The sequence below is a fragment of the Aspergillus neoniger genome, assembly GCF_003184625.1.
Source record: "Aspergillus neoniger CBS 115656 unplaced genomic scaffold BO87scaffold_89, whole genome shotgun sequence".
Lineage (NCBI taxonomy): Eukaryota > Fungi > Ascomycota > Eurotiomycetes > Eurotiales > Aspergillaceae > Aspergillus > Aspergillus neoniger.
The window spans coordinates 1-21,848 of NW_020291217.1; the positions used below are offsets into that span (position 1 = coordinate 1).

General features: G+C 46.9%; 9 protein-coding genes across 9 annotated transcripts; 4 read left to right on the top strand and 5 right to left on the bottom strand.

Annotated features, from left to right (window-relative positions):
- Nucleotides 1–18: 18 nt before the first annotated feature.
- BO87DRAFT_453150 (uncharacterized protein) lies at nt 19–852 on the top strand (the record flags this gene model as incomplete). The annotated part of the gene is made up of 1 exon (XM_025628531.1): nt 19–852. Exon 1 carries the CDS (start codon nt 37–39, stop codon nt 850–852), a length of 816 nt encoding a protein of 271 aa, XP_025473675.1. The 5' UTR covers nt 19–36.
- A 2,459-nt stretch (nt 853–3,311) lies between these two features.
- BO87DRAFT_453158 (uncharacterized protein) lies at nt 3,312–3,624 on the bottom strand (the record flags this gene model as incomplete). The annotated part of the gene is made up of 1 exon (XM_025628532.1): nt 3,312–3,624. A coding segment is annotated over exon 1 (220 nt), but the record flags the coding sequence as incomplete, so codon positions are not given.
- A 1,661-nt stretch (nt 3,625–5,285) lies between these two features.
- BO87DRAFT_322780 (uncharacterized protein) lies at nt 5,286–5,571 on the bottom strand (the record flags this gene model as incomplete). Its single annotated transcript, XM_025619996.1, has 2 exons — nt 5,286–5,369; nt 5,416–5,571. Coding segments are annotated over 2 exons (240 nt in total), but the record flags the coding sequence as incomplete, so codon positions are not given.
- A 1,490-nt stretch (nt 5,572–7,061) lies between these two features.
- Nucleotides 7,062–8,517, bottom strand: BO87DRAFT_347184 (nucleotide-diphospho-sugar transferase; the record flags this gene model as incomplete). The annotated part of the gene is made up of 2 exons (XM_025620925.1): nt 7,931–8,517; nt 7,062–7,866 (listed from the first exon to the last, which is right to left on the bottom strand). Coding segments are annotated over exons 1-2 (1,284 nt in total), but the record flags the coding sequence as incomplete, so codon positions are not given.
- Nucleotides 8,518–8,925: 408 nt separating this feature from the next.
- On the top strand, nt 8,926–10,003 carry BO87DRAFT_381482 (thioredoxin family protein). The gene is made up of 3 exons (XM_025624544.1): nt 8,926–9,153; nt 9,206–9,296; nt 9,356–10,003. The coding sequence occupies exons 1-3, from the start codon at nt 9,111–9,113 to the stop codon at nt 9,648–9,650; spliced, it is 429 nt and encodes a 142-aa protein (XP_025473679.1). The 5' UTR covers nt 8,926–9,110; the 3' UTR covers nt 9,651–10,003.
- Nucleotides 10,004–10,123: 120 nt separating this feature from the next.
- On the bottom strand, nt 10,124–13,753 carry BO87DRAFT_347188 (uncharacterized protein). The gene has a single exon (XM_025620926.1). It carries the CDS (start codon nt 13,403–13,405, stop codon nt 10,559–10,561), a length of 2,847 nt encoding a protein of 948 aa, XP_025473680.1. The 5' UTR covers nt 13,406–13,753; the 3' UTR covers nt 10,124–10,558.
- Nucleotides 13,754–13,977: 224 nt separating this feature from the next.
- BO87DRAFT_381484 (beta-N-acetylhexosaminidase) lies at nt 13,978–16,171 on the top strand. The gene has a single exon (XM_025624545.1). The coding sequence runs from the start codon at nt 14,236–14,238 to the stop codon at nt 16,039–16,041; it is 1,806 nt and encodes a 601-aa protein (XP_025473681.1). The 5' UTR covers nt 13,978–14,235; the 3' UTR covers nt 16,042–16,171.
- A 3,083-nt stretch (nt 16,172–19,254) lies between these two features.
- On the top strand, nt 19,255–19,700 carry BO87DRAFT_431730 (uncharacterized protein; the record flags this gene model as incomplete). The annotated part of the gene is made up of 2 exons (XM_025627610.1): nt 19,255–19,509; nt 19,677–19,700. 2 exons carry the CDS (start codon nt 19,255–19,257, stop codon nt 19,698–19,700), a joined length of 279 nt encoding a protein of 92 aa, XP_025473682.1.
- Nucleotides 19,701–19,758: 58 nt separating this feature from the next.
- Nucleotides 19,759–21,565, bottom strand: BO87DRAFT_463978 (uncharacterized protein). The gene is made up of 4 exons (XM_025629280.1): nt 21,488–21,565; nt 21,343–21,425; nt 20,435–21,290; nt 19,759–20,380 (listed from the first exon to the last, which is right to left on the bottom strand). Exons 1-4 carry the CDS (start codon nt 21,549–21,551, stop codon nt 19,773–19,775), a joined length of 1,611 nt encoding a protein of 536 aa, XP_025473683.1. The 5' UTR covers nt 21,552–21,565; the 3' UTR covers nt 19,759–19,772.
- Nucleotides 21,566–21,848: the final 283 nt, after the last annotated feature.

Consider the following 21,848-nt stretch of genomic DNA (forward strand, 5'->3'; position numbering starts at 1 on the left):
ACACATGAAGGGTATCATGAAATTACCACGTTCATCATGGGCTATTTGTCGGCATCCGGTGTTGCAGCACTTCACGCAGCGCTCGAACTCCAGCCCTCCGAATCGGTCCGCAGACACTTTCTGCATCCTTTGAGAGACGTCGACCCGACAATGCAAATATTTCAGTCCTGGTTCCGTGACGACTGCTATATTTTCATGATTGGCCCGGACACTTTATTATTGAAGGAACGCATTCAGAACCCCGAGGCTTACTATCAGCATTACCACCCCCGGAAGCCTCAACTAGAAGCATGGATTGTCGGAATACCCCCTACATCCCAATCCAATTACCGTGCACGTGCCGAACGGGTAACTAGGCTCAAAAAAAGAATGTCTAACAAACGCAAGGATATGAAAGCTAGAGCAAAAGCGTTAATTGCTCTCGACAAGATCCTTCTGCACAGTCTCAGACAGTGCATGTGCCTCTACGACCGCGAAGGACCTGATGCCAACACATTTGCTGGAGACAGTATCCAGGCCAAGTACTTTGACCTTATCCATTGCAGTGACACATCCCTCGGAGACCCAGTCGGACTAAGCATTTTGGGAACGAAATTTCGCCTCCCTTGGCATATCAAAAGGGCTGTATCGCTAGGGGATCATTGGGCACCAAAAGATGGCATGCCGTATATCGATCTAGCTGACCCGTTGCGCCCCCAATACGCAACTGCCAATTGCACATACTGGGGATCCCCACGCAAGAATAAGAATTATGGAGATAGGGATGCTGCTCTTGTATTCAACTGGCCCTATTCACCGGATATCGATGAACGTTGGATGGTTACTATTCCAACGAATGTTTTCAGAGAGTGACTCTTCTGACTAGCGCGTTCGCTTTGCTTGATCACTGTTTTTGCCTGTTTGATTTTGTTGTACGTTCCCTGGCAATAAAACAAAAATTCTACGAGCATGTAGTCTAAAATACATATCCAGGCTTGCTAACTTCGGCAACGTCCGCAAATGCCAGCCATCGGATCTGGTACGGTAAGTAGGATCATGGAGAGATCTGGATGATTCTACGAGGCCAATTCAATGGGCAGCCAACCGCACCGATCGCCTCTTCACCTCATGAACGAAGGTAACATCCTGCCTTCAGAGTAAATCGTCCGCAAACACCCGCTAATATGATTCGCATCGTCCAGTTCAGTGGGGCAGTCGAAAGATCCATAGCGCCACCAGGCTATCCGCCTCCGTTTTGAGTACAGTTACCCACCCAGCATTGAATCCGCACCGAACCCACGTGTAGGCGGATTCAATAGAGGAGGTCATGATGAAGGAGTCTTTCTGGGCATCATACGAATACTCTGGCGCCCTGATTCCAAGGGAATCGGATTTTGCCATTGATGCGCAATAGGCTGGAAAAGAACATATGCGCCTCTGAAAAGCCAGCCTTATCAGGTCAGACACGGTAGTTGGTCTACGTCAGCGAGCGGTAACTGCAAGCGAGTTCAAAGAGTCACCCCAGCTCGTCTTAGATGTGACTTTGTTGCTTGATGGACAATGCAGTGGGGATAAGGTGAGAGCAGGCTTTTTGTGCCACCAAATGATGGAATAAAAGGCCACGGGCCTACGCAAATTATGATACAGGACTTCCTACACGATGTGCCTTCAAACTCTTCCGCCTGAGCTAATATCATATATTTGAGACCGATTGGGGTTAATGCAGGACCGATTTAACTATCCGGGACTCAACAAACCGCTCTTTCACATCCTCAACATCGATACATTGATCTGTATCGGAAAAATGCCGCACCACATAGGGGTTTAGCTCTTGCATGGTACGCAGGCTCGGGGTGCGAGTCTGGAGTTAGCAGGCTGCTGGATGCAGGCGCCGATGTCAATGTTCGCTTGCCAAATGAGGTCCAGTCGACAGCACCTGTAGAAGCTACACTGCACAATCATACGCCGTCCCCTAGACATTGGAGCTCTGCCGGACGCTGCTGATCTCCGCACCCGAACCTTCGTCTGTGGCGACCAGTGGACGCGGCGACGCGGCCGTTACCCATGCTATTCTGGATTTCGCGCCAGGCCAAATGTACTGGCGTTCCAAAAGCGGGCACCGTTGATCGAGGCCAACTAGGACCAGGCAGTAATCCAAAGTGGCGTTGCTTTTGCAGCATGGGGCTAGTGTGCAGGTCTTCCGGGATAGAAAATCCTCTTGCACGTGGCCGCGGCGAAAATTGCCGCTCGTGCGATTATGAGAACGTTGTGACAGGCTTTAGAGTGCAGGTCAATTCCTCCAATGACAGGGGAATGGCACCACTCCAGTTAGCAGCGGCCAACTCGTGCATACACACGGGGTGCATTATCTGCTACGTTATGGTGCAGCCCCCCACTTCAGAGGAGCGTACCGCTACACAAGGAGGCGGACTGTGTTCTTCTTTGCTGCGACAAGGCAGGGAAGCCACAGGAAAGACATCGCCGAGCTGCAACCCATTTATGCTGACTTGGTTTAACGCGAAAGTGGCTGACGTGAACGCGGTTTTCAGAACGGCGGAAGAAACACCGATCTTCAACGTCATCCGAAGCGGGGGACAACATCGGGTGTAAAAGAATAACGGGGCGGAGTAGAATGCGCCGTACCCGCCCGCACCGGCCACCCCTAGTACACCGCCCTAGAATCATTGTATTACTCATTACTAATTCACTGCCTTTGATAGAAAGAGTGGTTGCATGTAGAAACGTGTTGGGCGGTATACTGGGTGGCCGGTGCGGGCGGGTGGCCGGCGCGGCTGGGAATTACATTATGTCTAATCATCATTGATGATGATGGGCTCATTATCATCAATTTATTAAAGTGTTTGTAAAGAGACAGTGTATCCTTCATCCCGTATAATATATAGAATCTCTGCATCAGAGAAGCACCTCTCAAAGAACAACTTCTTGATCCGGCTGTATAGAGAGGAATCAAACCCAACTACTTAACCTGGTCTTGATTATACGCTCGCTGACTTGTACGTGGTATCATGCCTTAATAATAGAGGCAATATAAGCTGTAGAATAGTCCTCATGGAACAGACTAATAATGTTAGCCTTGTACGGCTCAAGATTAATGGCTGGACGTACCATGATTAACACCATGATGAACAAATAAAGCACTGTACGTAGAGTAATAATAAACATCATCTAGCAGTGAGGCCAGCGGTGAGCGTACTTCAACACTAAAAATCGTTTTTGCCCGATGGCCGCTATTAACCGCCGTAGTAAGTGTCAAAACTTGATTTTCTTCGGTGCTCCTCCATCATTGGCCCCAACTCTTCTTTGCTGCACACCAACACCCCGTTTTCTCTTGACTGCAGGTTTGGGCTCTGGCCTCCTCCATATCACATTTGTCAGGCCATGCACATCGTGTAAATAACAACAAAATTCGATCTCAGACTTAAACAAAGCTGAGCAGCCACAAACTGGCTTTATACTTGGCCATTCCATCCTCTGAATGTGTATCCTTTCAATATGCCCTCGTAGACCAGCACTGTATAACCAGGGCTTCATTTATTTTTCAGGTGCAAAAGTTTGATCCCATAGACAACAAGGGCAGTATCCAGAGCGAATTACCAAATAACAGTAAATGATTACTTCGTAATGTCAGTTATCCCAGCATTTAAGATATTAGCTAATGTGATAATGCCAATATTTCTCCTGGAGCCATGACATGTATTCATAACAAGATCTTAGCTGATAGGCAGCTATTCCCAACCAGCAGGCGGTGGCGTTGCGAACACAGTCATGAATATAAACACTTCTCTTTGGTTTTTCCAGTCTGCATTCAATTATTAGTATATCTCACACATTACAGCAGGCGGCACTCACTCTTCAATACTATATTGATATATATCGACTGGGCACTGACTATTAATAAGAAATTCTCCCAGGAAATAAACCACATCATAATCACAGCCACACTGTATGAGCAATTGACTCCTGAAGAAAAGCTTTTTAATTATAAATAAGTAGCTCAGCGGAACACAAAACCTCTGTTATATATCCCAGCTCAGGCATAATCAGGGTCAGGGCACGAGAATATATATTATTCTGCAGTGATTCCTGTCAATTCTTTCCCCTGCTTAGGATTCGCTGATCATGTCTTTCCCGAACCCACTGAGTCTGGTATCAATGGAGCTCTGACTGTCAGATACTAGTCAGGGTCTTCCGATACTCATTCTAATAGAAATTAACAATCTCAGTGTTTTCCTCTTTTTTGTATCATACAATATGAGCCTATAAGTTCGTCAGTTCTTCTTACTGGAAAATGGCTTCCTTTTATTCAGCAGGTAGTTCTTGAGACAGTCCAACCTTCCAAAATTGACCATATCTTTAAAAGTTTTCTATATAATAAGTCTCTTCTTCCTCATCTAAAACATCACCAACTGTATCAATCGATGAACAGTATACTTAATAGTATATCAGATATATTCCCTTACTTCTATGGCCGTAGATCTGGGATACAGGTATAGATTCATGTCTTACTTTATAGGTTCAGCTATACTTTACTGAAAAAGCGGGTATTATAACTTACATTCAATTTTCTTTCCAAGAGACTGATGAATATCATGTATCATGGCACGTTTCGAATATCCAGCCATTGTAAGGATAATACAGAGGAAAATACAAAATCACTGCTTATCAAGTATCATCTCTTAAGAGTCTTCCGCCGTGACATTTCTGAAAACAGGTCGATCCAATGCAGTATATTCCCAGCGAAGCGGGATTTCTGTATATTACCCGTCACAAAGATTATATTTAACTAAATCCTCTATTAACTTAATACCAAACAAAGCTCCGTCGTAGAGAGTAATTATAAGAAGAAAGATACCTGTTATAAACTGTGGACAATTATGGTCTTGAATCTTGATTCTAAATCTGATAACTGATCAGTCACTTTACATAAACTGGAGAAATAAGACCTGAAGATTCCTTACATTGTATAATTAAGATTATGATTATTCTTTAATTATTTTTGATATATCTGCCATCCTATCTTGTAGGATATGTCTGCAGAACAGAACAAGACCAGTTTAATATACTACAAAATTATGTCAGTAAAAGACCTGTATAAGTCAAAGATATCATAATATACTCATCTTATATCGAAGCCCCCTCACTTCCTTGTATTTCACATCCAGTATAAGTACTCCGATCCTTGCTCCAGTAAAGAGAATTACTTACAGTGTAAATATAATAAAGACTTTAAGTAAATTATGAAGAAAGACAGGACTGTCCCGTGCCCATATAGAAGAGACAATGTTTCAAAAATCATCTCTAATAAAGTTGAACTTCTGCTTTTTAATATCTTCAATAATTTTATCCGCCGGTAGGATCTTCTTAATCCACTGGTTAATATCAGTTACATTCACCATAGGAGGGTACCCTACATACAGAATATATCTCACTCCGGTCTTCGACCGGAATATTACTTATTATAGCTTTCTTAAACCTATAAATAAACCTCTCAGCAAATGTATTAGTAGTTCTCACCATGAACTTTTCCTTTTCACTAAGTCTCCTCTGACCAGCAGCAGAGGCTACATACCATCAGATGAAATCTTTGATACACGTAATATCTGGTACAGGGGTACCAGTCTTGAGAATATAACTAGATTCTTTATATTTCTCTTCCATAAAATAAACATGGTTAGAATAGGCCTAGTTTCCAGCTTGCTGCAAAATTACTTACTCTATATATAGGATTACAGCCTTATACAGTTATACTATAGACTTTTCATCTCATCAAGGCGGTTGTTTTTACCCCTTATAGAGTCTTCTTCTTCATGGGCTTGTGATATATATCCAATAGTAAGATGATACTCACGGCGCTTCTTACAGGCATCTTTTTCACACCAAATAATCTTCTATCCATAGTCAAGGAAAAAATCAAAGTACAGATAGTAAAAGAGCAGATGTCTATATATGCACGAGACAGGTTGAGAAGACAAAAGCAATAAGATATTGGTTGCTTGATAAGCTTGAAAGTATAACAGAAATATACTTTTTATATCTTTGCCAGAGCTATTGTGGATAGCAATAATTATACCAGATGAATTTCGCTACTTGAGCCCTCTAACGCTCCATCACAATTATAATTGCGTCATATAAAAGACGCATATTGGAGGAGATGGGTATTGTAGATTTAGTCAATTCGGTATTGTTGTCGGGCTAATAGTACAAAATATTAAAATATGAGCAGCTCAGGGCGCACGTGACTGCTGACTGATTCCGGCCTGATTAGGACCTGAGCGCTCACTGAGCATTGACCGGTGATGAGAAATACTCAGTGAGCGACCCCCTGAGCGCCCTCATTAAAGCGGCCTCATCCAAATAGGGAAAGTCTCGTTGATTGTAGAAAATCAAGTCTGTATAAGGGCATATGTATAGAGGTAAGTCGTATCGAAAACGTTCGGGGATAGCCTTGCTTTGCTGAACTCACTTTCATATTACATTCCCCTCGGGTTGGATTAATGGCCATATTCATTGATATGGTTAAGATTTTATTCATTATATCCCACACCACCAAACGCCAAATTGATGACATGAGATATCTAACACTTCACTCTGAGGATTCCTACAATTCGTATATGAGGTATCTTGGGTTCCGCTGTAGATTTAGTTGTGTGTAGCTGTGGCAATGACCTTCCTGCGCCCCAGCATGCTTTTGTTTCGGGGATTCATGTGAGTTTGAGATGACAGCAGTTAGGGCCATATTCTTTGCTTTAAGCGGTGGCAACACTTAGCGGACTCGATCAGGTATAAGAATAAAAACTGATACCAATTGAATCGATTCGATTATGACGTGACCGTCATATAAGAAGTACTAGGCGTCAACCGCGATGACAGGTCACAGGGGTTGACGATGCCCAGTGCTACGGCACAGGCAGCGGTCATTGGAGATACTCGTTATCTCCATTGACTTATGGTACAATCCATCGACGCCAATGTGCAGTCAAAATTATCCATGTTGTCTATATACAATCTGCGAAACCCGTAACCACATCCGAAACACCATGCCAAATACACACCGAAATCAACTAGCAGGAGGAACTGAAACACCTTCTGGTGCCGCCTCCAGAGGACCTTGAGGTTTCTCCCGAGGCGGCCAGTTTGGCGCCGGATAGCTGAGCAATTTACACACGTCCTGTTCACCATCTTTAGCAACGAAAACACACAAACCAGGCAGGAGGAATGAACAAACCCTTCGTTTCCGCCGGAAATCATCGTAGAGCTTCTTCCAAATCTCACGATCCTTGCACCCACTCTCATGCATCGTGCCTGGCTTGACCTTACACTTGGGCAGCATATCGGCCAGCAGTTCCTGCGGCCACATCACCCACGGCTTGGGCAGCGGCCAGTCGGAGAAATGGACCAGCTTCGCTTCCGCTAGTACCTTTTCCGGATCCCATTCTTCATGCTCATTACCCAGGAACGCCCGGTGGTCGTCTTTGCGAAACTCGCCGGTGACCAGTCCGTACTGTCGGTGCGGCAGAACCAAGGCCGAATCCGCATACCGTTCGTTCATCAGTTCCATATCGTACCTGACTCGCGAGCTGACGTTCGAGTCGACCTGTCCGTACGAAATGGCCTGAGCCTTATCCATCAACGCATACCACTCTTTGTAGGACGGCTGGAGAACAATCAAGAGAGACGAGAGCTGCTTGATATCAGGCAGTTCCCAGTAGGCGCGGGGCATGGCGACTTGAGATGACGGGAGGAAGAACAATTCGTCCATGTTCTGTAGAACGCTAACGTCGGAGTCGATGTGAATGACACGTTCGAATTCGGTCTCTCCGAAGGCAAGAAGCTTGGAGATGCTCTTGTCCCAGGATTCGCTTGGTCCTATACTTCCTGCATTAGCTCCTGACGTCGTTGACAACTCGAACCGTTGTAATGAGTGGCCTACCCGATCCAGCCTTAACCATCTGAACATCAATCGGCACCAACAGCACATTGTATTTCTCCTGGGCCATCGCCAGCAGCTGGCTGTCCCGGTCGCGATCGTCATCTACTAGCACGTCCCAGTTCTCGGGGTAGAAGAGCACCCGCTGCGCTCGGCTGCCCAGCCGTTGCAGAGTATCGAAGACGATAAGCGCATTGCACAGGTATGGGCTCGACGTCGCATACTGGCTGTAGGCGTAGAGCGACCAATCGACTCGGTCGTAATCAATATGAGGAAGGGGCGGGGGCGGAGGTTTCTCTCGACGCAGCAATAGGACAAACAGCACGAAGACGAAGATGGCGAGCCAGGCCCGCGGACTCTTAAGATAGCGGAGCTGGCGCTTGATGATGGACCAGCAGGGCTCTTCGGGAATGTCGAAGAAGTCGGCTTCGGAGGCGTCTGAGCCCCGGCGGTAGGGTAGGACGGGGCCTTTCTTGCCTGCCATGTGGAGTTGAAGTAAATCAATTGAAGGGAAGGGACATCTTTAGATGATGGTTGACGCGTATCCTCCTCGTCGATCACTACTACTCCGCCATCTTCAGGGAGGCAATCGCCGCCATGATCTGGAAGTGATAACTAGCTAGTTGTGCTGGTTGTGCGGGCTTTGTCAGCTATCCTGCGGATAAAAATAACGCCCAATCAGATCCGGTCGGTTCCAGTCCACTTAAGGTAGTAAGTACTGTGCACTCAGGTGCAACGCCGTTGGATCACCAAAAGGTACGTACTACTAGTATTAGTATCATTACAGTCTACCAGTAGTCAAGCTGAAGATTCAGTAACCGCTTCTAGCAGGGTCTCAAATAAATCAGTTCAGGTGTACTCCGTACAAACAGTATCTACTTATCGCATTCACCATGTCATCGGCGCGTGTCTTTCTCCGTTGCCCCGTAGTTTAGTCAGCACATGCGTATTGTTCTCGAAAGGCAGAGATAAAAAGAGAAATAAAGCATAAGCTAACTGCTAGTGTGACGTAGTTGGATTTACATTGAAATCTTCCAGTAAATTCACTTATCATTCGCTTGGCGCAGCACGACCCTTTTGGCGCAATTTAGCTGGGTACTCGCGACACCCGCCGAGAGATCACTCCGGGGGACTAAACCTCTCCACCCACTTCAGTCCGTCTGCCTGTTTCCCCGTCGCCAGTATGGAGCTTTCCCGCATTATCCTCGCCATCGTCGTCTACTTTGGTAAGCCATACGGACAGTGCCATTCATCTGCCTGCTTACTGACGCCGTACAGTCCTCCGTTTCATCCGTACTCGCTTCTTCGGCAACAACAACAACACCACCGGATCCACCATGTCGCACGGAAAGGTTATCGAGGTTGACAAGTGAGTCATCTTCCTAACTCCCCCTCCGCAGATAGTAAATTGTGCACTGACCGGTCCAGCCCCGTCATCTTCAAGGCGCTCACCTCCAACGGTCCTGTGGTCGTGGACTTCTTCGCAACCTGGTGCGGTCCGTGCAAGGCCGTTGCGCCAGTGGTCGGCAAGCTCAGCGAAACCTACACCAATGTGCGCTTCATCCAGGTCGACGTCGATAAGGTCCGCTCGGTGGCGCAGGAACTGGAGGTGCGCGCTATGCCCACATTTGTCCTGTACAAGGATGGTCAGCTGCAGGAGAAGCGCGTCGTGGGTGGAAACATGAAGGAGCTGGAGGCAGCCATCAAGGAAATCACGGCATAAGAGGGTAGTAATAAAGGAAGAGATAGCCGAGCCCGCAGAACTGGAAGGAGAGAAAGTAAAATTTAAGTCCGAGTCCATGTGATGATGGTGGACTCAGTGATGTACCCTTGTCTGTTCATTCAGGACTATCGTGATCCCTAATAGCGGGAAGATAGCTGCGGACCAACTAGCCACACGCAAAGCCTCCAAACATCCAATATTTGCATCTACCATCTGTTCATTTGCTCCTAAGGCTACTGTTAAGGCTACCAGGGATCGGAGCCGTCGGTTGGCAGCTGAATAGAAGGCGGAATATCTTCGACAGGACCTGATTGACGCGGAAAGTGACGCGGAATATGACTGCGGGGCACGACACTAGTATATTTCAATACGATAGAATGTGTAGTTGTATATTTAGCTGCAGCGAGGACTGCTCCTGTATAGTTAATTAGTTGATTCATGGATTTACGGCGAAGCTTTAGGAGGAGTGGTTTGACGGCGTTGAGGGTCATATCATTTATTGCTTCAGACGGTGAGGCACCGGCATAACTTAGCATCTTACATAGCGGGCTCGAACAAATATAAGGATAAGGGTTGAACTAAATTGGAAGAAAGCCTTTGCCCGCGGGTATCATCGTCAATCAAATCAATCAAGCCAGAAACCAAAAAGAAATCCTCAAACTGAACCTAACCAATCAATCCACTCCTGCCCGGAATTAAACAATCGCTCCCATTTCGCCAATAAAACCTTAGAATCACAATGATACTCTAATTGAAAATGAACAGAGACCACGCCATCAATGACCTATGGATGGGGTTAAAAGTAGCAGTTCGTCTAAGAATGAGACGTCGCCAACAATTACTCCGAGTTTCACATCACCGTCCGCACATACTGAACGGGCAAAAGCAACGATCATGACCCCGCTCTTTCACAACAGAAAACTCAGCTCGTCCTCGCTATCATCGTCCGAGCATGGAATGACCCGCTCGGCTGGGGGAGGTCGCGTACGAGTGGAGCGTCGAGGGCCTTGCACCACCGATGGGCTAGGAATCTGTGATGGTGGTGGTGGTGGTGGTGGTGGTGGTTGTGGTTGTTTTCGTGCCGTTCTGGGGGTGCGATTCAGAGACCTCACCGATACCGGCTGGTTGACGATAACCACCTCGATGAGGGGAGTCACTTTGATAGGGTCCGCGCGGGAGATGCTGGGTGTAGTCGGGCCTGGTTGTAGTCTCGTCTTCTTCAAGGTGCTGTTCTTGGCCTGGGGTAAATCGCGAAGGGCCGTTCGTGCCCGGGTGGCAATCGGTGCAGAATCTGGCTCGAGGGAGCGAGCCGCAGCAAGGCGCTCACGTGTCGCTGGCAAAGCGCCAGACGCGACTGGAGCTGCAGTCATCCTCCTCGAACTTGACCGAAGTCTCTTGGGTGACGGTGGCCTCCAATCATTCGTCCCGCGTCCTCGTTTCCCGCTCATCGATGGCGCAGATGATGTCACGCTGGATGCAGCCTCCTCCGAAAGTTCAGGGCTGGGCGATCTGCTACTGGTTGAGCAGGAGAGCGCCAATGGTCTCCGCTTAACTGTCGCAGCAAGAGGGCTTGAAGCGCCATCCGCATTACGGGAAGCCAGAGGTTTGGCGACCGGCGTGCTGGATACCCATTCCCCAATGCTTTCTTCCCATCGGTACAGGTGAATCACATCGTTTTGTGCCACATGTGCCAATGCGGCAGATTTGTGGAGATTCCCTTCTTGCTGGGATGAAGCGGCTTGTTCTTGGATTTCGAGAGCCCACGCGTGATCATCCACATCCAATGTAACCTCCGCCAACGCCATTGCTGTTTCCGCAGCTACCTTGGCGAGGAGCAGAGAAATGCCCTTCATACTCGTCAGCCGCGCGAGCCGCCATACGATAGCTCGAATTTTTCGAGGTGTCCTCGCAGGATCATCTTCGCGCGCATGTCCACAGCATCGAAACAATTGTTGGACAAACTCTGCTAGCTGTTTGACTGCATCCTGTTGGTGTATCAACGCTATACAAAGCGACTCTAGATTTTCTGGCGAGATGGCGCCGGACTGGCTAATGACCTCAGGCGTGGAACTTTCAGTGCACTGCAGCGTCCACTCACCCAACAAGACGTATCCCCGACGCAGGGATTGGAAGCTTGGACCCTCCATCTCGCGCCGCGACAGTACCAATCCAACTGCCCGTTGTACCCCAAAAGACAGCGTTCCGACAATATGTCTGACTTTCGTGCCTGCTATCTTGTCATTGGCACCGGAGGCTTGCGTCCGTGCCATATACATGCCGCACAGTGCGGTAACTAGACTTGCTGAAAGATTGCTGAGCGCATCTTGGATAGGAACAGGACACGGAGATTGATCCTTAGGCACGCTTGTAGGCTTCGTTACTGATGCACGGGTGTCCTTTAGACGTAAAGAACAAGGTACCTTTCTGCCCCTGTTCCGAGCTACCAGCGAATCCGTGCCGGGATATATACCAGCAGATGAAAGGATGATAGCCTCGATAGTCCGGGTCGCAGCAGCTGAATCTCCGTCGCCAATTGATAGTGACCGAATAGCCCCATCCACGCACTTTTTCCATCTTGTAGTGACCATCCACTCTGGCGGAAGAGCCCTACGAGACAGGAGCTTTGTCATCTCATCAAAAACAAAGGATCTTCGTTCGGGGGCCTTCGAGTAGTAACTGCGCAATATGTAGATAGGGTTATCGCAGTGGCCCACAGGTTTCGAAGGATCAAAAGCTGTTGGGTAGTCGTGAGTCTTGATGGTCGTAAGATATTGTGACATAAGTGTTTCGAAGGCATCCAACTCCCCGTGCTCAAGGCATTCCCCTAGCAGGCGACAGACCGCCAAACTGGGTATCCATTCTCTCATCATCATCTCAGAGATCAGGTGGATGCCTTGCGCACGCACAGCTTCACGGAGCGGCTGCCACCCACCGCCGCCAGGAGCATATTGAGCTTCGAGTTCAGTAAAGTATGCATCACACATGTCAACATCCTCATCCGGCTCCACCTGATCCTGCAGGCGCTGCTCCTCGGCGATGAACCCCGGCAGCCGTCGCGCAGCCATAGATAGTAACGATCGGGCCCCGCGATTCTCCTCGTCATGCTTGTGTATTGTCGGAGCAGGTCTGGTATTCTCCAAAAATTTGATAAGCATGCGATCCAAGAATCGCGCAATATCCACCAAGCCCGGGTCTCCAGAAAGATCCAAAACTTCCTTCCATGAGCCCTGGTATGCCGGGAAACTGGGATTATTCGTCCGCGACTGCCTGTTGGCCCCGACAGCGCTCAAGGGTGGTCCCGAATTCCGAAAAAGCCGTTTGCGAATAGACAAGGTCGCCTCCGTGGGTCCTGGTATAGTTCCTGTGATCAATGGGGTAGCGATTTCGATAGCGCCAGGCAGCGTCCTCTGCACTTCCGGGCTCTTGATCAACAGTCGACTACGTCTCCGTGCGCCATTCCTCTGTCCGCGATTCGAGTAATTATGCCTGGGCCGGCGATTTCCCCGGTTTCCTGGGATCCATGCTGGATCGTCGGGTTCCTCGTCTGAAAGATTGCAGCCTGGTTCGTTACCGGTTCTCTTGTTGTTTAGCGGGGCTCGCGAACGGTGGGAATTGTGGGAATCGGGCTTGACTTTCGATTTCGTGTCTGCTATGCTGTTGCGAATCTCGTAGTGTTTCTGGAGTCGGTGGTGGATGGATTTCAAGGGGCGCAACAAGCGATTCGCCCATTTCGCGGTCGGCCGGATATCCTCCATGTTGCGCCAATTGCGTCGCGGATTGGCGTTGGTACTCGCAGGACGTCCCACGCCCGTAATGGGGAGGAAATCCAAAGAAAGCGCTTCAGAATTGGGCTTGTCGTGGTTATTGATGTCTCATAAATGATCGATGTCATCGGGAGTCGCGAGCCAAACACTGCGATGTAACCAAAAGTACTACCGAAAGAATGCGTAGAGACGACACCTAGTTAATCCCGGATCCAATAGGACTGCGTACAATTAAGATATACAGTTATGCACAGCCTCGTGGACCTGAAACTAGTTCCAACAACCGAGCTAAGGTAAGTAAATGTGAAAGTAAGATGTTAGAAGTTCACCAACAGAAACCCAGAGGGCGGAATCGCGCAGGTACGCGGTGCTTGCCGCCTGGACTCCGTATGGCACATTGCATAATGACGGGGCGGGCGACCGCCTAACATCTTCAGTGGGCTCCGTAAAGTAAGTAGGTACCTTGAGTCAATGGTCACGTGGAGAATCAGGCCCACAAGGCGCTGGAATCCGGAGTATAGTAAGCAATGGAACAAACAAACAAACAAACATCATTCCACGTCGTTCAAATTAGACTCAATAATGATTACAAAGTACTCCGTAGTAACTAACTAGTTACCTACGGCAACTATGTCAACTAGAACAAGATAGCTTCGCATCATTCCTGTTCATTCATGCATTCCCCCGTTTCATGATATCTCCCTGCATCCAGCCACCGCTGATCCTTATCCTCTTTGCTTCTTTAACCCCAAGCTCCCCCACCATGATTCTCCGCACTCTTCATCCGCCCTCGCTCTGAGTGTCGACACTAATTCTCCGCCATGCTGCTTGATCATCTCTGGCTGGCGTGCCTCACGTTGCTCGTGGCTGGGGCCGCTGCCGTCAAGGTCAATCCCTTACCAGCTCCACGAAGCATCACTTGGGCTTCGCCGGGTCCTAAGCAGCTGGCCGACTTCGTTAGTCTCCGTACCTCCCGGGACACTTCCGATTTCATTCTGGCCAATGGATGGAATCGTGCCTGGAATTCTATCGTCTCCCTACAATGGGTACCTGCAGCAACCGAAGGTCCCGTGCCGTCTTATCAACCCTTCCCCACCGGTACAGCCGGGGCTACTAAAAGGTCCCCGCAGGCACTGCCATCGCTCCAGTTTGTTGATTTGAACGTGTTGGATGTTGCCGCAGACCTTCAGCATGGGGTAGACGAGTCTTACACCCTGGAGGTCACCGAGAGCTCTACCTCGGTGGTCATTGAGGCTCCCACCGTGTGGGGGGCGCTCCATGCCTTTACCACTCTCCAGCAGCTGGTCATCTCTGACGGACAGGGTGGTTTGATCATCGAACAGCCAGTTAAGATTCAGGATGCACCTCTCTATCCTTACCGGGGTATTATGCTTGACACTGGTCGAAACTTTATTTCGGTCAACAAGATATACGAGCAGCTGGACGGCATGTCTCTTTCTAAACTAAATATTCTACACTGGCACATGGAAGACACCCAATCGTGGCCCGTGGAGATTGACGCCTATCCGGAAATGATTCATGACGCCTACTCTCCTCGCGAAGTATATTCGCATGCTGATATGCGCAATGTCGTGGCCTACGCGCGAGCGCGTGGTGTACGGGTCATCCCCGAGATTGATATGCCCAGCCATTCCGCCTCTGGGTGGAAGCAGGTCGACCCCCAGATGGTAACCTGCGTGGACTCCTGGTGGTCCAATGATAATTATGCCCTGCATACCGCGGTAGAGCCCCCGCCCGGCCATATGGATATTATTTACAACGGCACGTATGATATAGTCCGACAGGTCTATAATGAGCTGTCTGAAATCTTCCCAGACAACTGGTTCCATGTTGGGGCAGATGAGATCCAGCCGAACTGTTTCAACTTCAGCAGCTACGTCACTGAGTGGTTTGCGCAGGATCCGTCGCGAACTTATAATGACCTAGCCCAGTACTGGATTGACCATGCTGTGCCGATCTTCCAGAACTACAGTACCTCACGGCGACTGGTCATGTGGGAAGATATTGTACTATCCACAGAACATGCACATGATGTTCCCACGAATATCGTGATGCAAAACTGGAATAATGGCCTGGACTATATCAATCAACTGACTGCCAAGGGCTACGACGTGATTGTATCATCAGCGGATTTCATGTATCTGGACTGTGGGATAGGAGGTTTTCTCACAAATGACCCTCGCTATGATATAATGAGTAATCCCGATGCAAGCACTCCCAACTTTAACTATGGTGGCAACGGGGGCTCGTGGTGTGCGCCGTACAAGACATGGCAGCGGATCTATGACTACGACTTCACACAGAATTTGACCGCTACCCAGGCTCAACACATTATAGGCGCAGAGGCACCGCTCTGGTCAGAGCAAGTGGATGATGTGACGGTATCCAGTCTAATTTGGCCGCGTGCCGCTGCGCTGGCGGAGCTGGTGTGGTCTGGGAATCGTGAGAACGGGCAGAAGCGCACGACGCTGATGACCCAGCGCATCCTGAACTTCCGCGAGTATCTAGTGGCCAACGGGGTGCAGGCGACAGCCCTGGTACCAAAGTATTGTGTGCAGCATCCGCATGCCTGCGACCTGTACCTCAACCAGAGTGTGATTCAGTAAATCGGGGCTGGGGAGAGCAGCTGGCAGCGTAGCATCTAAGATGACATATGGGATCGATGTGTAAATGATATAAGTTGCAGGCGATCTGATTTAAGTACTATAGTACTAATATAGGGGCCCGAAGGGCCGCGTAGAGAGGGTGGTAGTACATTCAATAATATTCAATAATAGTATATTACTATCATTCACTATTATTGCCAGTAATTACTCATTCTTAGTTACTGTTACTGTATAGTTTATCAACAGTTACATATAGTAGTGGTCAGTTATTTACATTTTGTGGAAAGGTTATTTACTGTTATCCTCGGATGAATTTTATTCCAAACCAACAAACCTCACCCAAACCGGGTAATTACATCCCACTATTACAAAGTTATATACTGTTCGATAACACTTATTAAATTCTACTAATAGAATAAATAATTCTTTATCTAATATTGTATATACTAACAATATCTATTACTCACAGTCAGAAAAGATACTATAAGATCAAATAATATATATAAACTATAAACATCCCTGATCTACTGATTATATTATTCACATAACAATATATTCTTGTAATTAAGAATCTTGAAAGTCGTATAAAATTATATTAAGAGTAATAAAGAACTGAATTATAATAATTACATGAAATCAATATCCCATGGACAGTATACTAAATCCAGTCTATTATTACTAGTCGATAGTTATCCAAAGTTATTACACATATCCACCATGAATGCCTGTTCAATCTTATCCTGTAGTCCTAATAATAAGTAACTCTCCGAAGGATGGTAGTAAGAGAGTGTTGTTATCTGGTCTGAATCATTAGGTTCCCAAGGCTGCACTAAAAGAAATAAGAAAATTTGCGACTGAAAGTGATGCTTTATACCACAGCTGAAATATGCTAATGAAGATCCATATTTGATAAAGCTTCCAGCAGTGATTGTCTGTGAATAACTATAAATAAGAAGATAGTTAGTATAGTATGTACATAGAAGACTATTGTAAAAGGCTTTTACAATAGTCCCATAGAATGACTAGAGATTCACCAGGAATAGAACTTAATACAATGGTAATAAGATAAGTAAGACTTATCATACTGAACAGGCACTGAGATAGAATACTCCTTCCAATGAGCAGAAGGTAGCATGTTCAGTATATCCTGCTCAGAAAGAGAGCAATGATAAAATTCAGTAGGATGTATCATTGAGGCCTGTACATTAGTATTGAATTCATTTGTAAGAATGTATTTCTAGATAAGACGCAGGCAGGATTTATACAATTCCTGGACTATTTGGAATAGAATTGGATGACTATCCTGCCAGGAACCGGCGAGGCCCAGGCGTACATAGTGGTAAAACTGATCCAACCAGGAAAGATAAGCCATAAACCGAGGCGGCGAGGCATGATCAATCCATTTCTTAAATACTCTTACAAGAAGTATCAGCAACTGACTGTATATTTTCAAATAGACCCTTACCTATGCTTCAGCTCGCCCGCTAGAACATTACAGTTTATAAGCGGGCCATACTCAGCAGCGAATGTATGGAAATGAAAGCCAGCATGGATAACAAGCACTCCAAAGTACTTTATCCACCTATCATTCTTTGCTGTTGTACCAAGATCACGCGGTAATTTTCCTGCTGTGTATGAGTAAACTGGCAAATCAAATTTACCAGAAGGAAGGGTTGGACTATATAAAATACCATGGGTTCTGAAGACATGTAGCTGGGAATTAGTCAGTCCCGAAGCAGTAGCCATCAAATACTGGAAAACGCGACGGCTGTGGGGTACTCGAGTACGCACACTATCAGGAGGCACCACTCAGCTAGTCGAGATAAGTGTGGTGGTAAGTGCAATCTCTGTACAGGCACAGATCAGGACATTCATCTCTGTGTTGCCATCCGAATCAGTACTGATAACATGCCCGGTGCGAGTATCAGGATTAATACAGAAGTCACTTGCATCGGGATCACTAGCCGCCGCTGGTTTAGCTATTATTGAAGTTAGTATTAATATATTCTAGTTGAGCAGGCTCTGCTTGCATGGGAGTATTACCTGGACGCCTGGCGGGGAAGGACTTATACTATATTTTAATCTCTGGTAACCGGTCTTTCGAGGACGAGGCATAACAAGTATTGCCAATCGGTGCAGACTGGTTGAATGAAGTGAAATGTGATTCAAGCTAAATAGCAGAGGATAAAGGAGAATAAAAACTGATTTACAAGAGGAATGGCTAGGGGTAGAAGTTCCGGGCGGCCTTCATGGGTCTTATGGATCTCAACAAAAGCTAAATAATACCTAGGGCCGTATTGTTGATAAACAACGCCTCCCAGAACTTAGACGCGTTTCTGTTATCAGAGGTTCACATGTGTAACCACCATAGTAACCGAAGATATCAATACCAAAGATATTAAATATAGAAAGATAAGTATTACATATATTAGCAATTTGTAAATTAGTGTTATAATAAGGGTTACCAAGAGTTTATTATATTTACACCTATTTAAGATGGATATATGCATACAAATAAGGAGGTTGGTAAGTGGGATACTAGTTGTTATTTAAAGTGCTAGTAACTAAGTACTAAGTACCCGTAAATATATACTACTAGTCGTAGTGATGATATTTGTCTGAGTAGAACTAGTCACGGTACTAGTAACTATATATATCTGAGATTACTAGTACTACTAGTACTAAGTAGTATTGCTACCACTGCAATCATGACATTTTCTACTAGTACCAGCCTCCTGATACTAAGAGGGTTCTGCAAAAGCCTTTCACAAGATCTTGTATGTCTAGTAATAAGAGTTAGTACTATGATTATTATAATGCAGCAGGCAGAATCAATCACTATTTACTAGGCTTATAGCAATGCAGCTCCCCATCATCTGCTTAGTAACATGTATAATTTACACTACTTAAAGCTTGCTATTGGCTATCTTTATTCTGCCACTTCTGCTTACCGCCTTCAATTCCTCTATAGATAACCGTCTGAATAGCTTCATCTTGGTGTTACTATTACAATTGTACTCTCGCACCATTCACTGCGGCCCGCCGTGGGACCCGTGGCGGGACCCGCCTAGAGCTATGTAAGAGCTGTATTCCCCCTTCTCCCTCCCTCTCTCTTCCATTATCTTACTCTCCTCTACCAAGGCTCCCACTACTGCACTTCTACCAAGTCCAACTCTCACACTGCTGTCTTAAATTGCCTTCCGCGCCGCCGCCATGCCTGCCGCCATAGCTATTATTGTTGTGGCCGTTCTCATCCCTGCCGGCCTGCTCCTCTACAAAAAGAAGCCCGCTCTCTTTACCACGGAAAATTTCCTCAAACTCCTGGATTTCTCGGCCAAAGTTCTGGAGAAAGTTGTCGCAATCCTGGAAGTCGTCAAGAAGATTGCCGACGTTACGCTGGAAATCAAAGAGGCGTATGACAGGATGAAGGAGGCAGAGAAGGCAGCCCAAGATCAATGGAAACTTCAAGTAAGTTCGCATCTCTTTGAGCATGTAATTGATATATAACTGATATATAGCCAGTACCTTATTATCAGTATGGCGGGTTGTTTCGGGAAGATCGCTATTGGGGATGCGGGACGGAGAGGGACAGGAGAAGAGAACAATTTAATAATTATCCAGATAATAATACTCAGGTACAATTTCTCACGAAAACATAAACTTTTGTAACTGTTAACCCCATGGCTATCTGATATAATCCATCACCTAGTATACCCTGCAGATATCGTAGCCTACATGTTTGAGTTCCGGCCCAGTGTTCTTTTCCTTGTCCTGTTTGTATCTTCCGGCTCCCGTCCAGTATTGTTATTCTCATTGTTATTCTCATTGTTATTCTCATTCTCATTCTCATTTTCATACCCATACTCACTGTCAGTGTCATACTCACCCCCATCCTCATTCCTATTGCTCTGCTGTTGCCCCTGTCCACCAGTACCAGGCATAGTTGCAGCCGCCTCATTCTCGTTCTGAATAGCCAGCCCCGGTCCTTGTAATTGGGACCTAGCTGCATCCACTTCACTATCAGAGTGATCTGACCCGTCAGAATCTTCTAGAAGGGGGCGTTCTTCCTTATGTACTGTGGCAGGGTCACCTTCCGGAAGTTCATTTATGTCAATATTCAGACGGGCACGGCGCATCCTAATCGCAGGCACCGAACGGCGGGGAAAGTCCTCAATGCCAAGCTTATCCCGAAATCTATTGCAATCATGTAAATTGTCAAAGACACGCAGAACAAAGTAGCGGTTCCATTCATTTGGTATAGCAGTGCTGGATGCATTCATGAAATATTGTTCACTGGCACTCGCAAAATAAGTCAATGCCATAAGCTGGGTTGTAATATCTGATGCTAATTAATATCATCTGTAAAAGCCTTTACACCAATCTCTTTACTTACACTGTAACCAATCTCTACCTAGACTAGAGCAGTCATCAATAGATAATACCTGCTGAGCCCAAGGGAAGACGTCAAATACCCAGCTAAATTTAAACTGGCTAGCTATAGCCTGCTGAACAAGGACAAAGTCGGTTGATTCACGGATCCTTTGCACCTGCCGAGGTGTGAGAGTAAGAATCCAATTATTGAATTTCCTTAATGCCAGGTCCAAGGACTTGTTCTTCCATGTTTTATAAAGATCACGGACACGGGCTACCGCATTCTTGTACATCTCACGAGTGGCAGAGAGGCCGGGAAATACCTGCTCGACTGGCCATATCACTCTTTTATTATCCAGAGTAGCAATAAACTGCCGCCGTGCACAGAGAGTCACCTCCTCAAATGCCTCGCTGTCTGATTTGGAAACTCTGATTTGATTAGACGAGTAGGTGGGAATGACCGGCTTCAGCTGAGTCAGTCTGTTTACTTGTGAACCATCATAGTCAGCGAGCAACCATTCTTGTGGAGACTGCCGGTATGACTGAGAATCACCACTTCCACTGATCTGACTGTCGGGATTGGGCTCTTGCTCGCTGAAAGAATGAATGGACACTGAGGCTTCCCGGGGCCTTTGCAATGGTTGTGGCATGGCGGCAGTGTTCGGCGTTGTTGCAGCCGCAGTAGTGTATCCTGGCTGGGATAGACCAGTCGAATCCTGGCCCTGGGGGAGCGAGGAGCCCGGCCTACTCATCTCCTCCTCTGTGATATCGCGTAGAGAAGCCCGGCTCTGAGAGAACTGGGTTGTACCATTCTCCATTCTGGCTGTCTTTGATGCTCGCTCAGGACGCGCCTCTGACTGTAATATTCTTTTTGGAAGCTACTATTGTCAGTAGTGTATAAATACTTGATACTCAAGAGACACCACTTACCCTACTGTGCCTGATGCTGGCAGCACTTCTTACATGGTTCCCGGTCGAGGGAAGGAGCGAGTCCGTCGAAGGTGGGGCTAGCGCTAAGCCGATATTAGTTAATATATTCTAGGGTAATGTCTCCAAAGTCTGCTCTAGATAGTACCTGCTGTCTTCATCTGTCGAGTATCGGCAGGAATGCGGGACGGACGCCGGTATGATGGTGCCATAATATAGAAGCCGGCTACCGAGTGCTTTTACATGGTAGAAGTAGAAGAAGACAAGAAAGCATCTATGATTTAAGTATTTTAGTTAATGGTATATCGACAAACGGATGCTGTTGGGATGCCCGGTGCATGGGTATATTCACGTGTGGAGCGCGTCTTTCATTACAGGTACGCGCCTGTGGCTTTTCCGTACCGCCCCACGCGTTTCTGTAGTGGACTCTGAGATGCCACTATGTTCTATCTCTACCTACCTTGTATGTAATATATCCTGACCCCTCTTCTTCCTTTATTTCATCAAAA

Coding starts and splice junctions, on each gene's coding strand:
- BO87DRAFT_381482 (XM_025624544.1), top strand. CDS start 9,111: ATGGAGCTTTCCCGCATTATCCTCGCCATCGTCGTCTACTTTG. Junction 9,154..9,205: donor CGCCATCGTCGTCTACTTTG/GTAAGCCATACG, acceptor GACGCCGTACAG/TCCTCCGTTTCATCCGTACT. Junction 9,297..9,355: donor AAGGTTATCGAGGTTGACAA/GTGAGTCATCTT, acceptor TGACCGGTCCAG/CCCCGTCATCTTCAAGGCGC.
- BO87DRAFT_463978 (XM_025629280.1), bottom strand. CDS start 21,551: ATGGCACCATCATACCGGCGTCCGTCCCGCATTCCTGCCGATACTCGA. Junction 21,426..21,487: donor TCGACAGATGAAGACAGCAG/GTACTATCTAGA, acceptor ATATCGGCTTAG/CGCTAGCCCCACCTTCGACG. Junction 20,381..20,434: donor AGGTAGAGATTGGTTACAGT/GTAAGTAAAGAG, acceptor AATTAGCATCAG/ATATTACAACCCAGCTTATG.
- BO87DRAFT_381484 (XM_025624545.1), top strand. CDS start 14,236: ATGCTGCTTGATCATCTCTGGCTGGCGTGCCTCACGTTGCTCGTGGCT.
- BO87DRAFT_347188 (XM_025620926.1), bottom strand. CDS start 13,405: ATGGAGGATATCCGGCCGACCGCGAAATGGGCGAATCGCTTGTTGCGC.